Raw genomic sequence first — 16,725 nt, 5'->3', positions numbered from 1 at the left:
CACAAGAACATCACTCAATCTAACAATGCCCAGGATTTAACCTGATGATTTTTAGGTGGTAACAAATCACATGCATTTTTCCCTTACTCCAGTGGATGGCAAGTGGGCATCTTGGGCCAGTTGGAGTGCCTGTACGGTGTCCTGTGGAGGAGGTGCCAGACAGAGAACAAGGGACTGCTCTGACCCTGCCCCCCAGCATGGAGGAAGGAAATGTGAAGGGAGTGACGTCCAGAGTGACTTTTGCAATAGTGACCCTTGTCCAAGTGAGTGTTGGAAATAGTGAGTCAACATTATCCATATAGTATTCTGTTACTTCATTCTTCACCCTTTGCCTTAGGATGTCAAGATGTTGATGGTTGCTGTCGTGTCTGTGTAATACCATGGATGTCACTGATTCGTATGGGCAGGGGCTGTGTCCTAGTTCACTTACTCTAGTATAGGACCAACAGTAGAGTACAAGGATGAGAGCACGCTTACATTCTAACTCTTAATGATGCTTATGAATCTTTTATGGAGGCAAGGAGGCAGCTCTCTGCCTTAATTCAGTCGTCAAGCTAGATTTCTGGACCCTAGCAGCAACTTAATGTCTGGAAATGTGAGTTACACTGTATCCTGAATGTTACCACCTTGGTTCATCAAAAGCAGAGAGACCTTGTCTCATTCATACTCTCCAGCTCCTGGAATATTTTAAGACTCAATAAATGTGTGTTAAATGGAATCACACAATTACTGGAACATACACCCAGTTTCTAGTCAAAATAGCAGCCAAGCCGTCTTCCTTTGGAATTTGCCTATTTATAGATTTGTGTGTGTCCTTTCAGTTCCTGGGGAGAGGCTTTTCCATATTTTTTTGGATGAATGTCATTGTTAGCACTTCTCATTTTTGGAGCTGTTTTCATGTCAAATGATTCTGTGTTGTAGCCCATGGACACTGGAGTCCTTGGAGTGGCTGGGGAACATGCAGCCGGACATGTAATGGAGGGCAGATGCGGCGGTACCGCACGTGTGACAACCCTCGTCCCTCCAACGGAGGAAGAGCTTGTGGGGGGCCAGACTCCCAGATCCAGAGGTGCAGCACTGACATGTGTCCTGGTGAGCCTCGATTCCTGGCAGCAGAATGAGTAAAACATTGCATTTAGTGCTCATCGTAGCATCCCCATCGTTTCAGACCTAAAGTGACAATTGTACGGGCTGTGGCACCCTAAGTGTGTACTTTAAAACTAATTTGTTAGTATTGATCGAATATTCCACTCTTGTTCACAGTGGATGGAAGTTGGGGAAACTGGCACAGTTGGAGCCAGTGTTCTGCCTCCTGTGGAAGAGGTGAAAAGACGCGGAAGCGGCTGTGCGACGATCCAGTGCCAGCTAAAGGTGGTCGTCCCTGCCCAGGAGACGCTACTCAGGTATCGAGATGCAACATACAGACATGTCCAGGTAAGCAACTAAATGGGACTTTGGAAGGACCATTGCTGGCACATTTAGAGCCTTTGTGCAAATTATTAAAAACTCCCACAAATTACAAAACGGTGCCAACTCTAGGAGGAGGAATTAGAAAAATTTGCTTTCTCGCCCCTAGTTGGTGCAGCTCTATATCAATATTCAGGGCTGGGTTTTAGCCTCTGCTTGCCCCCGTCCAAACTTCCTGGTGAAAGACTACAATTGTCACAGCTATAAATGGTGGTCCTAGGCTTGACAGGTAAAAGGGTGAGGCAGAGTGGAAAGTATAATAAAGGTCAGTTCAGTTCGGGGAGAAAGAATAGGGGGACCTCAAGTACCATCACCCAAGTCATGCATGACAGCTGGATATCATAAGGGATGTAAACATTCAGAATTCTAGAACTCACGGACCTTAGGAGGAGTTTTCTGGGGTTCCAGGAAATGGTGGATAATAATAAATACCTTGCCTCAGAGGACAGACTTCTAAAGGCTCTAGGAAGACCAACAATAACTGTTTCATACTGCTAAAGTGTCAAGATGCCATTAGACTTTTCAAAGCTTTAAGGTTGCTTTAGAAATAAAAAGCCCCTAAAAACTAATAAGACCCATTTGACATCCCTCAAAGATATTGGGATTGGGTTCCAGACCATCTCAATAAAGCAAATACTGCAATAGCAATAAAGCAAGTCACACAAATTTTTTGGTTTCCCAGTGCATATAAAAGTTGTGTATACCCTATACTGTAGTTAGTTAAGTGTGCAATATCATTATGTCTAAAAAACAATGTACATACCTTAATTTTAAAATACTTTATTGCAAAAAATTCCAACAATCATCTGAGCCTTTAGTGTGTCCTAATCGTGCTGGTGTAGTCTTGCCTCGATGTTGATGTCTGCTGACTGATCAGGTGGTGGTTGCTGAACGTTGAGGCGGTTGTGGCAGTTTCTTAGAATAAGACAACAATGACGTTTACAGCATCAAGGGACTCTTTCTTTCATGGAAGCTTTCTCTGTAGCATGCAGTGCTGTTTGATAGCCTTCACCCACTGTAGAACTTCTTTCAAATTGGAGTCAATCCTCTCAAACCCTGCAGGCTGCTCTACCAAGTTTATGGAATATTCTAAATCCTTTGTTGTCATTTCAGTAATGTTCACAGCCTCTTCACCTGGGGTAGATTCCATCTCGAGAAACCACTGTCTTTGCTCATGTTTAAAAAGCAACTTTTCATCCATTCAGATTATATCATGGGATTGCAGCGCTTCAGTCACATCTTCAGGCTCCACTTCCAATTCTGGTTCTCTTGCTGTCTCCACAACTTGTGCGGTTGCTTCCTCCACTGGAGTTGGACCCCTCAGAGTTATCCATGAGGGTTGGAATCATCTTCTTCCAAAACTCTTCTTAAAGTTGATATTTTGACCTCCTGCCATGAATCACAAAGCTCTTAATGACATCTAAGGGTGATGAATCCTTTCCAGAAGGTTTTCAATATACTTTCCCCAGATCCATCAGAGGAATTCCTATGTATGGCAGCTGTCCCTTATTTCTCAGTGTAGTTCTCAAATAATAAGACTTGAAAGTCAAAATTGCTCCTCGATCCCTGGGCTGCAGAATGGATGTTGTGTTAGCAGGCATGAAAACAACACTAATCTCCTTGTACTGCATATCTCCATTAGAGCTCTTGGGTGTCTAGGTGCATTGTCAATAAGAAGTAATGTTTTGAAAGGAATCTTTTCCCCTGAGCAGCAGATCTCGGCAGTATGTTTAAAATATTCAGTAAACCATGCTGTAAACATATGTGCTGTCATTCAAACTTTGTTGTTTCATTTATAGAGCGCAAAGTAGATTTAGCGTAATTCTTAAGGGTCCTAGAATTCTTGGAATGGTAAATGACCATTGGCCTCAACTTAATGCAGGGGCTAATGTAGCTGGTGACTGAATTAGCCCTTAATAAGAGAGTCAGTTTGTTTTTTGAAGCTTGGAAGCCAGGCATTGACTTCTCCTCTCTATCTATGACAGTCTTAGATGGCATCATCTTCTAAAATAAGGCTGTTTTGTCTACATTGAAAATCCATGGATTATGGTAGCCACCTTCATCAATTTCTTAGCTAGATATTCTGGATAACTTGCTGCAGCTTCTCCATCAGCAGTTGCTGCTTCACCTTGCGCTTTTGTGTTATGGAGATAGTTTCTTCCCTTAAACCTCATAAACCAACAACCTTTTTCCTGCTACAGCTTCCTCTCCTCTTTCAGCCTTCATAGAATTAAAGAGAGTTCGGGTCTTTCTCTGGATTGGGCTTTGGGTTTGGGCTTTGTGGCTGGTTTGATTTTCTGTCCAGACTGCTAAAATTTTCTCTGTATCAATAATAAGGCTATTTCACTTTCTTAGCGTTTGTGTGTTTACTGGAGTAGCACTTTTAATTTTCTTCAAGAACCCTTCTTTTGCAGTCACAACTTGGCTAAGTGGTGCAAGAAGCCTAGTTTGGGCCTATCTCAGCTTTCAACACATCTTCCTTACTAAGCTTAATCATTTCTAACTCGAATTCGCAGTGCCCCAAAACAATTACAATGTAACAACAAAGATCACTGATCACAGATCGCCGTAACAGATAAGTAATAATGAAAAAGTTTGAAATACTGCAAGATTAACCAAAATGTGACACAGAGACAAAGTGAGCGTATGCTGATGGAAAAGTGATGCCAGGAGACTTGCTCGTCAGAGGGTTGCCACAAATCTTCAATTTGTAGAAACTGCAGCATCTATGAAGTGCGATAAAGTGCAGTACAATAAAATGAGATATGCCTGTATATGAGGACAGTATCTGAACTACCTAGTCATTGCTTTAAAATATATTAAAAGATATCAGATAATGAATGTGTATAAATTTCACTATCAGCTTCTTCCCAATATGTTGCCCCTCTTGTCAAAGCATGAAATTAATTTTAAAACATTCATTAACCACCTATTCTGTACTAGTAACCAATAATTTTGTTTTCATAAAAAGAAGGGATGAAATTACTGTAAAGACATTTCTTTTTAATTTATAATTGTTTTTTTGTCATTCTGAAGGTTTTATTTTTTTTATTTTTTATTTTTTGTTATTTCAGCATATTACAGGGGTACAAATGGTTAAGTTACATGTATTGCCCTTGCCCCACCTGAGTCAGAGCTTCAAGCATGTCCATCTCCTAGATGGTATAATTGTTTTTCAACCAAGTTGTCTTGGTGTGAATTTTACAGCACTGCCAAAAGTATAATATCTTTCTCAAATTTTTCTCAAGTTCAGCATTTTTCAATGTGTATGCAACATGAAGAACTTGATAAACCTTTGATCTAAAGCGTAAGTCTAAACAGTGTCCCTCAGATAGTCCACATTTATTTTGGCAGTGACCTATGTAACAAGGCTTAGAGGCTGTTTTGCTGGTGAGCCCTCGTCTTTCTCTTTGTGCTCTCATGAAGGAAGCAATAAATAGAGGAACATCGGCTTTGATGCCAAGAAGATCCGTGTTCAAATCATTGCACCACATTCTAGATATGTAATGATGGGAAAATTGCTTGATTTCTATGAACTTTATTTTCCTAATCTGCAGACTATAGCTATTTAAAACCATCTCATAGAATTGTTAATAGAATTAAAAGAGTTAAGGCATATTAAGTGTTTACTGTTGTGCATGACATGATCACTATATTCTCATGTCATCATTTCATCACCACCAACAGACACATACTTTATTTTAGTTTTGGGACTGGACGCTGATTGTATTCTTTGGCTTGTAAATTAATATTATGATGAACATAGATTGGAAGGATCCTAGATTTATGGGGGATGATGGGTGTTACATGAAAGTCAAATGCTTTAAAAGCTTATTTATTTCACTTTTAAATTCCGATGTCATATGACCTTTTTGATATTTGAGAAAAGATTTGTAGCATCTCTGAATACTGGCCTTCTTTACTCTCATGTAATGTTGATGGAATTGCTTCCTTATCCAGGAATGTTTTTTCTTTTCCCAATAGGTGGGCCCCAGCGAGCCAGAGGAAGTGTTATTGGAAATATTAATGATGTTGAATTTGGAATTGCTTTTCTTAATGCCACAGTAACAGATAGCCCTAACTCTGATACTAGAGTAATACATGCCAAAATTACTAATGTACCGCGCACTCTTGGTAAGTGTCTGCTTATAAAAGTTGTTCATAAGCCTCCTTTTAAAATTTTACATATCATTCTTTATCTTATTACTTCCCCTTAAAGTTTCTAGAGGATGCTATTACTAAATCATCGATATAGTAGTACTTAGTTCTCTTCTAATGGTAAGCTCTTGAGGATACATTAGGTATGGGTATTTTTTTGTGTTCTTCAACATTATAGAATTCATCCTTGTGAAGAACATGCTATGAAAACAATAATAAAAGATTGTAAATATTTTGCTTTGTCACCTATTTATCCTTTTTTCTTTAGGTTCAGCAATGAAAAAGATAGTTTCTATTTTAAATCCCATTTATTGGACAACAGCAAAGGAAATAGGAGAAGCAGTCAATGGCTTTACCCTCACCAATGCAGTCTTCAAAAGAGAAACCCAAGTAGAATTTGCAACTGGTTAGTGTCAGCTGAACTTCATATTCTATTATTATTTTTAAAAATATGATTGCCATAAAGATTGGAGGTTAAGAAAAATATGTTATAGGTTCCCACAGAGAATAATTACAAAGTTTTTGATGCAATCTTATCATAAATGATATAAAAGCAATTTCATATTTTCCTGTAAACTTGCACTGACATGAGGTCATAAGAGACCATGTGTTCTCAGGCAGTACAGTAATTTTTATAGTCCAAAAGTTTTTTCTCCTCTTTTCTATATCTTTTCTCTTTAAATCTTTAGAGGGGGTTTTAAAGGCCAAAGAAGGAAAATAAGTCATTGTTATTAATTAAAGACTTTTGCCTTTAATTTGAGATTCAATTAGGGTAACTTACAGCAAATCTTTATAAAAAAGATGGAAATAAAAACAAGGAAATCTAAAAGTTTTTCACTTATCCATAGTCTTAAGTAGTATGTGCGAGCTATTCATGCTCCTTCACGGTACATACAGGTGTTTATAGAGCTCCATTTCAAGCCTCTTCAAAGTTGGTCACCCTCAGTGGCAGTTACATTTAAGAAAGAGGTGTTAAGGGAAGGCGTATCCTTAAACAGCATTAGTCACCAAGAAGACAAGTTGGGTCTTTTCATGTTATCCACTTACTGAGATGCCCTTTTGCTATTAATACTTTTCTTTGAAGCATCAGAAAGAACAAAGTCCTGTGGCCAGGCCTGTGGTCATTGCCAGTCTGCCTGATGAAGCTGTTCCTCCATTCTCAATGCATTTTTGTAGAGCTGCCTTGTTATTTCTTGTGAGTTGAAAGTATGGAATTCTTCACATAATCACATGCTACATTTTTGCCACACAAAAAGAAATTTTAGAAGAAACTTCATTCAGTAAGCCTAATTCTTTAATTGGGAGGTTAAGTGCTAATTTAATTCTCTTATCATCTATGCTCATTCAAGTTTAAACTAAAATAACATAGCTGAACTGGTATGTGAGGTAAATCTGCTCTGTGCTTACACAAATCATATACTCTTTGCTGTCGAAATGAATGCCTTGTAATTCCCAGGAGAGATTTTGCGGATGACTCATGTTGCCCGGGGCTTGGATTCTGATGGAGCTTTGTTGCTAGATATTGTTGTGAGTGGCCATGTGCTGCAGCTTCAGTCACCTGCTGAAGTCACTGTGAAGGTAAAATGCCCAGATAATTTCTCTGCACTGTTCATTAGAGTAATGATAAGATTGTGAGTCAAAGATCCATAGAAAGAACGCAGAGAACCTGTGTATTTTCCCTTGTTGATTTTGGAGAGTAAATGCCTAAATCTAGGTTATAAATGATTATCTGGTCTTTGTTTAAAAATCTTCAGAAACAAGATTCTCTTAGTGGTTTTATTACCCTGCTTTTCAGGACCAAGGTCACTGCTGTGTTGATTTAAGCCATTTGTTTAATTTCCTTCAGACAAAGAGAATACAAATTTTTGCATAAAAAGATTTTGTGTATCATCCACAAAAGTATGTCAGAAATTAAAGAATAACAATCACCTTTTCACATCTTCCTTTATCCTCTACTTACAACTTTGAGTCTCTTATTAAACTGAAATTTATGACAGTAAAATTATGAAACTAATTCAGTTACAATTAAAAGGTTCAAACTTCAAATTATTTCCTAAACATGACTGTACAATTACAATTTTATTTAGAATTAAGTATTTTTGGCCGCTAAGCCTTTTCCCCCTCTCTTTCTGCATCTCATATACTCTCAAGAAAAAAGAAAATGCTATGAGCCATGTTGATCTTCGAATCCATATTCTCCTTAGGATTACACAGAGGACTACATTCAAACAGGTCCTGGGCGGCTGTATGCCTACTCAACCCGTCTGTTCACCATTGATGGCATCAGCGTCCCGTACACTTGGAACCACACCATTTTTTATGATCATGCTCGGGGAAGAATGCCTTTCTTGGTAGAAACACTTCATGCGTCCTCTGTAGAATCTGACTATAACCAGTTAGAAGAGACATTGGGTTTTAAAATCCATGCTTCAATTTCCAAAGGTAATTTTATTAAAGGAAAGTCCTAATCTTTATGGCATCCAGTCCTTTCTAAAAGAGTAAAAATAAAAATTGCATTGATGCCATTCAAAAAATAAGGATATGAAGGCCTAGACCTAACATAATAATATAAGGTTTTTCATGTGTTGTCTGTTTTGTTGTAGGTAAATCCCTGTGGTAAAGCCAACCAAATTGGAGTTGTAGCACAATTAATTTACTAATATGCATCTTCATACTACATAGTAGAGTTATTTTTCTATTCCATATATACAGAAAGAGTTAAAACTATATAATGTCTGAAAGATTTTTCTTTGAGTAATAAAGTCCATTTGTTGTTGTTCTTAATCTTGTCATTTGTCAAAGAATTTTTTAAATTCCTGAAAGATAATGTAAAGACATATCTTAGCCTAAAATAGTAAAAAAAAAAAAAAAAGTTTTCATATTTTCAAAGTAGCTTTTAAAAGCTGTGCAGCAATAATCAGGATTCCAACTGTCATTTCTTGTTCCTGCAAATTATAATTGTTGAACTGCTTTCCATTTCCCAAGCATCATTCTCCATCCCTTGATCTAAACAGTCCCCCTTTGCTGTGTGAGTTCTTTGGTGTGTCTATTCTCTGAGACTTCCTTTTCAGTCATAAGCGCCACCACAGCAATTAGCATTCTTTATTCTGTGGGGTTTTGATGTTGGGAGATACTGGCATGTATTTATGCTGTAGACATTCAGTGTTTGCATGACTTTAGCTTTGAACTCTAGGCTTCCATGAGTACATTTAAAAGGATTCACATTGACCTTGTGAATATGTGTGTTTTGCTATGTGCTCGCTTTCCTATCATAGACCCAAGTATATTTTAAACATCACCATTTTGTTCTAACATGCTTAGCAGATAAACTAAACATTCGTTTATAGTGTTCACTCTTGTTTTCATCATTGTGCATATGACCATTTTCTTCTTCAACATGTATCAGAACTGCTTCATCAAATTTTAAATCTGGGAGTGTGAGTACACATTTTTTGAGATAATCACAGATTTATAAAGTCTCATAGCCAGTGAGGTCCAGAGTCTCCCCATCTCCTCCACCCACATCATCTCCACCACCACCTCGTTTTATTATTGTCGTGCATGTTCAGGCCACCTGGACAAAAGAAAAGGCTATTGGAATGAAGAGTTATATTTTCTCTTCCCAATTATGCCTGCTTTTCAAATCTAACTTCTATTTCTACTTTTTTCAGTACTCTAAAAACAGGTAACTCGGCACAAGACATTGGTTATAAATGAATTTATACCATCTGGGACTAAAAGAATTAAAATGATTTTTGAAAAGTCTTGTACCCTCTCGACCCAATCATGTAAATCTTCTAAGCCTGAAACTGCTCGAAGGTCTTTGTGGCATCTCTGGGTGTGCTGTTGAGGGATCTGGGTCCCACAATATAAGGAAACACACTGTAAGACCTTTAAGGCCCCTTAGTATTCTTGGATACTGTGACTCTATGAATTACATCTGATATATGTGCCATTTGTTGTGGACATTGTCCTTGTGAATTGTAAGAATTGTGTACCTGCCATTTGAGTGACCACCAGAGGGCAAGCTTGCATTCTTAGTAATTTAACCAGGAAATTCTCTTTTATGTTGGGTCTAGACTTAGAGCTATGTATGGTTGCAGTGCAATTAGAATCATCTAGCGAGCTTGATGAAAGTTCAGATTCCTAGGCACAAAGAGTTTTGGTTTATCAAGTCTCTAAACCAAGGGCCCAGGACTCTGTATTTTTAACACAGACCCTAAATGATTCTAATATATCTGGTCTGGACATTGGTTTTTGGAAACTAACTAGTGGTCAAGACAACTCACAAATATAAATCAATCTCATTTAAAAAATTTTATTCTTTAAAATGAAATGGATTTTTTTAAAATATAAAGTATATTTATATTTTACAAATTAATCAGAAGATACCAGAAACTATAAAGGAAGAGATAAATTTAACTATGAATAAATTTTTTAAAACTTCTTCATGGGAGTATAAAAAAGCAAAATGAGAAGGCAAAATATGCACAAAGAAGAAATATTTGCATCACATATTATTGACAACTATGATTAACCTTGATATTTACAAGGCTCTTAAAAATCATTAAGAAAGAGGCAAATATCCTTAATAGAAAAATACATAAAGGAAATTCACAAAAAAATAAGTCATAATGACAAATAAATCTGAAGAAAATGTTTACCCTCATTAATCAGCAAAGAAATTTGAGGTGAAACAGTGAGGTATCATTTTTTAAATATCATTTTCAGAGATTAACAAGTGTGATGACTGACTGGTATTAAAGAGATGGTGGGAATTGAACACCCTTCTACACTGCTGGCAGGGGTGTGAATTGATTCAACATCTCTGGAAGGTGGGATGTATCAGTAGCTTTTCAAATGTTTAAATCTTTTCAGTTATCCTAGGAGTCTGTTCGAAGAAAATCACAGAAAGAGTCAAAGATGGACGGTCAGAAAATTTCATCCAGTGCTATTTATAATAGGAAAATAATTAATACATGTCCATGAAGTAGAAAATAAATAGGTAAATTATGGCACAGCTATATGATAAATTCTTAAAACAACCGTTGAAATAATTTTTTAGAAATATTTATTCTATTTTATTCATTCATTTTAATAAGCATTTGTTGAGTTCCTACAGTGTACTAGACACTGTTCAATACCCAGAACAACTGACAATGTAACTGTAAACAAGTGACAAAGGAGAATGTTCGTGACAATAATTGAAGAGCAGTGTACAGTGTGATCCAAACCTGGGTCACACACGCCTGAGTGATTATAAGGAAATCTTTACACTGCTTAGAAGCACAGATTCCTTGATGTTTTTCTTGCCATTTTTTATAAGAATGGGACCAAGGGATCTATATTTTTAACGAGCTTTCCAACTGATTTTTATGATTAGTAGAATTTGGCAATTATTAGTCTTTATATCAACTTAATTTTTAAGTATGTAAAAATGACTGGAAGGAAAAACATCAAAATCCCAGAAGTAGCTTGTTAAAAGTGACAAGATTATAGGGAATTTTATTTTATACTTTTTAAAGTGTCTACTATTACCATACATTATTATAACATAAACAAATATTTTGGATTGCCTTCTATCTTGAAAGGAAAATCGTAACTAATATAATTCAAAAGAACACACTTTAACTTTAATATTAAAAAATAAAAGGAAAAGAATTCATAATAAAAATATAGATTTTAATATAAAAATCTTTGGACAGAGAGAAGTAGTCATACGCATGAACATACATATAGAATCCCACTGCGATTTTTTTTGAAACATCAAGCAACTCTTAGTAATATCCTAAATAAAACAAAGTAGAATCGGCTATGAATTTATATGACAGCTGCACTCCTGGGAAGTTCACTGTATACTTAAATCATGTGAAAAATGTTTAATGCATGGCAGACAGGTTCAAGCTTAGATAAGTACGGCTATCTTACTTTCATGAAAGTCTTGCCGGGCACGGGACAAATCATCTTGCAGGACTGTCTCACACATTGCAACGTTGTAAAACCTGCCCCAGGGTCTGCCCCATCACTAAATTTTAATAGTCCTGTTATCATCATGACAACCAAAGCATCTCCAAAAAAACGTCCTAAATGCCACCAAAAATCTAAAGCTACTATTAGATAATAACTTTATCATGTTTATAAGACATGTTTTTTTCACGGTTGTATCCCCAACAGAGCGCCCCAAACAAGCTACTGTTTGGATTAAGGAATGTATGAACAAATGACTAAATGGGACGTAAATTATAATCACTGCCTGAGTTGCATTGAGTTCCATGGCTGAAAGTCAAACAGATTTGCATCTAAATCTTGCTCCAGCACATATTAGCTCTTTGACCATAGGCGACTTATATAATATAACCTCAGTCTCAAATTCCGTGTCTGAAAATTGGGTACCAGGAGATTAGGCAGTTGTGAAGTTTAAATGAAATAAAACACACGAAGCTCACAGTACCCTGGGTGACACACAGTAACCACGCAATGATCGTTTCGCAATATGCCCTGGACATGTCTGTCCCATCTGTGCCCGCTCCCTGGCACGCCCAGGAAGACTAGGAGCACTCAGGAAAGAGCATCCTAACCTGTTCTTGTTAGTGTGTTTTTTCCTGACATCTAATTTAAATCTGTTTTATCACAAGATGCCTATGTTTCCCTTTGCATCGACTGTGTGGAAAGGGAAGACACTCAGTCACACATGAGGGATTTTGACGGAAATGCTCAACATTGCAAATGGAGGAGATCCACAAAAGGAGGAGGTTTCTTCATAGAGTTTCTATTTTTAACCGGAACAAATTATTTTACGTTGCTTGAAAACAGCATTCCCCCTACTAGAATAAAACAGAGTAGTAATGGCTGGAAGAAGAGGACTTTGCCTGTGGCTATGCCTGGCATGCACATTTATCTTGGACTCTTTTTAGTTATCACAGAATAATTTTATTTAATTTTCTTTTGATTGATGTAAACAACTTACACAGAAAATCTGTTTCCAGTGGCAGCTTACCAATAATCTCTAGGCTAGGATTCCTTCAGTCCTTGGTTGAGAGACAGGAAGTTTTCCATTCTTGCCTACTGCATTTTTGCATTATATGTCTCATCTTTTTCAACTTTGGCATATCTTCCCAGGGAAGATTGCAATAGAACTAAACTAGTGCTAATACACTAATAAGCCAGTTAACTTTGCTTTCCTCTCTGTGGTAGGAGATCGCAGTAATCAGTGCCCCCCTGGGTTCGCCTTAGACTCAGTTGGACCTTTTTGTGCTGGTAAGTACAGGAACAAATAAAGCATTTCTATATTTATAAAACTATCATAATGGATATCATTCAGTGGACATCTGTCGCCCTTTTACTAGGAATTTAATCCTCGCGACAGTCCTGTAATCATCCCATTTGACAGCTGAGGAAATTGAGATGTAGAGAAGTTAAATAAACTGTCTAAAATCACTCAGCATCAGGTGGCAGAGCTAGATCTGAATTTAAATTAGATCACAAAGCCCATGCTCTTTCAATTTGGCCACAGTCAACTGTGTCAGAGATAGTGACCAAGTGCAGAGATGGAGTGAACAAAGAGACAACATTGAATTCCATCTGGTGGCTTGGTTGCAATGGGTGTGAGATAGCAATAATCCAATACTAAGTCACCTGACCCTAGAGTTGCTCAGAGGATAGGGCAGGACCGCGGACCTAGGACTAATGATTAGTTGAAGGACCAGTATAATAGAGGCACAAATAAGTAAACAGCTACGTAAATGGCTTGAGGAACTCAAATTTGCATACACAGCACTTTTCTTTCACTGATAGGTGATGCGGTGTAGTCTAATCGTTAAAAGGCAGTCTTCAGACCGCCCAGATGGTTTTCAAACCGCCCATGTTCAAATCTGAGCTCTGCCAGTAACGACCAGTGTAACCTTGGGCAACTTACTTAACCCCTTTATTTCTTTAATTTTATCCTGCAAAGTGAGAATGGTAATAAAAACACCTGTGTCCTAGGAACACTGTGAAGAGTGAGTTAAGGCAGGCAGAAGGCATTTCGATCACTGTACATGGTAAATAAATTTTAGCTATCACTGTTGTTGTTTTAGAATATAATTGAAATATCTATTTACCATCAGAGATAACTTGCAGACCCCAAATTAGTTTTTATTTAGCAATTACATTTTGTGGCACTTGAGAGCATTTTCTACTATATTTGATTCAAATCACTGGCCTCTGTAAGCAACTATTTTCACTGGCTTTAAATAACTTCTAGAGAGTAGGGGTTTTACATATGATTGGGGGTTTTTTTCCTTCTTTCAGATGAGGATGAATGTGCAGCGGGGAACCCCTGCTCCCATAGCTGCCACAATGCCATGGGAACCTACTACTGCTCCTGCCCAGAAGGCCTCACCATCGCTGCGGATGGAAGAACTTGTCAAGGTATTCACATGGCGAAATCTAACAGACACATCTAAGCAATGGTTAAGGCGATCTTTGACCTAGGAAAAGTGTGAGAGACCAATCCCCTTTTTTCCTGCTACCTATGCCCTTTACAACAAACCTTGACAACAAACCTTGACAACAAACACGAAAGGTCTTCATTGGGTGGAGGAAGAAAGAGGGAACACTGCTCATGTACTCCCTTCACATGGGCACTCTCAAAGCAGGGGCGCCTGGAGGGACTCACTCAAGCTCTCAGAAAGCAGAAGTAACTTTTTAAAAGCCACCTAATTTATAAATCGTCTAATTGATCGGTCAGTCATGAAGATATCACACCATGCTGCTATGAATTGATCAGCTATTTAACCCACCTGAAATGACTCAACCAAAAAAAAAAATCCAATCCTTCTAGCTCTCTTCTATTTTTCAAGTGTCATTCATTGCTTTTCTTATCCCCATTTCACGGAAGATGCTTAGGTTGGGTTTTTTCGGCTGACCTCAGTTGAATGATTCCCTCTGTTACAGATATTGACGAGTGTGCTTTGGGTGGACACACCTGCCACACTGGTCAGGATTGTGACAATACTATTGGATCCTATCGCTGTGTGGTCCGCTGTGGAACTGGCTTTCGAAGAACCTCTGATGGGCTGAGTTGTCAAGGTATAAAACTGGAGGCCTTTTTTTAACATTCATGACACTAAGAATTAGACCCCTGTTGAATCCTTTAAAGTAGACTCTTTCTGGAAATTCCAGTGGGGAGGGACAGGATGAAAGGGAGAGAGAGAGGAGATGCGAAGCAAGTGGGACTCCAGTCTCCCAGGAAAACTTAAATCAGGACTTCATTTTACATGTTTTGTAAGGTCAGCTTCTTGATAAGGTCTTATTTAGACAGAATATTCCACAGCTATTTTAAGTATTTGTAGCACAGTGGTTTTAAATAACATTTGGCTGTTACCATTTGAGTGAGGAGATTACACAGCACGATCTAACAGAGTCTATTTCATAAAATCCCATTGCATAAGACTACCAGAATGTTTATTGAAGGAATTTTTTTAAAAGACTGCTTTTTAGAGCAGTTTTAGTTTCACAGCAAAATTGAGCAGAAAGCACAGAGAGTTCCGACATAACTCCTTCCCACACACACACACACACCGCCTGCTGCACTGTCGACCTCCCCTACCACAGCAGTACGTTTGCTACAACTAATGAACCTACACTGACATCATTACCACACAGAGTCTGCAGTTTAAATTAGAGTTCCCTCTAGATGTTGTACATCCTGTGCGTTTGCACTAATTTATAACGACATATATCTACCATTATAATATCTATAATACAGAATAGTTTCACTACCCTAAAGATCCATGGATTCATCCTTCCCTCCCTATAACCTCTAGCAACAACTAATTGTTTCACTGTCTCCATAGGTTTGCCTTTTCCAGAACGTCCTATAGTTGGAATCTTATCATATGTGGCCTTTGCAAATTGGCTTCTTTCACTTAGGAATGTGCATTTCAGGTTCCTCATGTCTTTTCATGGCTCGATAACACATTTCTTTTTAACACTGAATAATATTCCACTGTGTGAATGTACCACAGTTTATTTATTCATTCACCTAGTGAAAGACATCTGGGTTGCTTCCAAGTTTGGCAAATATAAAGAAAGCTTCTATCAGGAATTTTCTTAAAGGCAAAAAGAGTGGATCCGTAACTGAATGTCCGTCAGCGGTAGAAAGACTAAATGAAGCATCATACGTCTACACCATGAACCGTTGTGCAGCTGTGAGAAAACCCAGATGCAGGAAATTATGTATAACTTTTGTAGAAAATAGTATGTAACTGGAAAACAATAACCAAAGAAAAAGGAAATGGATCTATATATTTAGGTAAAGATACGTGTGTGTATGCAGAACACATATGTTATTATTCATACTAATAAAGTTTAATCAAGATTGTTAACATTGTTTGTCTTTGGTGGGCAAGAGGATAAAAAGGGAAAAGGAAGGCCAAGCAAAAGAGGAAGAGGAAGAAAAAACAAAACCATGCTAAGAAAAATATTTTATAAGTATATGATCACATTTGTGCATTTATATAAGTTAACACATTGTGGATTTTGAGAGATTAAATTAACCTCAAATGGAAAATAGTATAAAATAAGAGACATTGGCAGTCTCAAGGTTTGGAATGTAACATGAGGAAGTAAATAACCTAAATACGGTGATTATTCTTTTGAAGTGTTTGGAATAGAACAATAGAGAAGTGGCAGGAGCTTGAGATCACTATAGACCTAAGGGAGGGATTTTGGTTTTATGCTTTTGGGGGTTTTTTATTTGTAAAAATTTAGGGTGTACAAGTGTAATTTTGTTACATGGGTATATTGCATACTGGTGAAGTCAGGGCTTTCAGTGTATCCATCACCCGAATAACGTACATTGTGTCATTAAGTAATTTCTCATTATCCACCCCCCCACACCCTTAGTATCCATTGTCCATAATTCCACACTTTATATCCATGTGTACACATTATTTACCTCTCCCTTATAAGTGAGAACATGAGATAGTTGTCTTTCTGTAGATAAGTGTTTCTCTTGAGATAATGGCCTCCAGTCCATTCACGTTGCTGCAGAATACATAATGTCATTTTTATGGTTGTATAGTATTCCACTGTGTATATATATATATATATATATAT

At 37.5% G+C, this 16,725-nt stretch overlaps 1 protein-coding gene across 1 annotated transcript in view; it reads left to right on the top strand.

Moving 5' to 3' along the window:
* LOC105813186 (hemicentin-1) overlaps positions 1-16,725 on the top strand; it is a gene marked incomplete at its 5' end in the record, with an annotated part of 108,069 nt that overhangs the window by 71,489 nt on the left and 19,855 nt on the right. Inside the window, 10 exons of the mRNA XM_012647828.1 lie at positions 93-263; positions 922-1,092; positions 1,264-1,434; positions 5,452-5,601; positions 5,894-6,031; positions 7,082-7,203; positions 7,830-8,067; positions 12,820-12,882; positions 13,915-14,034; positions 14,560-14,694. Of these exons, the coding sequence (XP_012503282.1) occupies positions 93-263; positions 922-1,092; positions 1,264-1,434; positions 5,452-5,601; positions 5,894-6,031; positions 7,082-7,203; positions 7,830-8,067; positions 12,820-12,882; positions 13,915-14,034; positions 14,560-14,694 (1,479 nt within the window). The remainder of the gene's footprint in view (positions 1-92; positions 264-921; positions 1,093-1,263; positions 1,435-5,451; positions 5,602-5,893; positions 6,032-7,081; positions 7,204-7,829; positions 8,068-12,819; positions 12,883-13,914; positions 14,035-14,559; positions 14,695-16,725) is intronic.

Source organism: Propithecus coquereli, unplaced genomic scaffold, assembly GCF_000956105.1.
Source record: "Propithecus coquereli isolate 6110/MARCELLA unplaced genomic scaffold, Pcoq_1.0 Scaffold270, whole genome shotgun sequence".
NCBI lineage: Eukaryota > Metazoa > Chordata > Mammalia > Primates > Indriidae > Propithecus > Propithecus coquereli.
The sequence above is the reverse complement of the archived record's forward strand: the minus strand, read 5'-3'. Positions and strand labels throughout refer to the sequence as shown.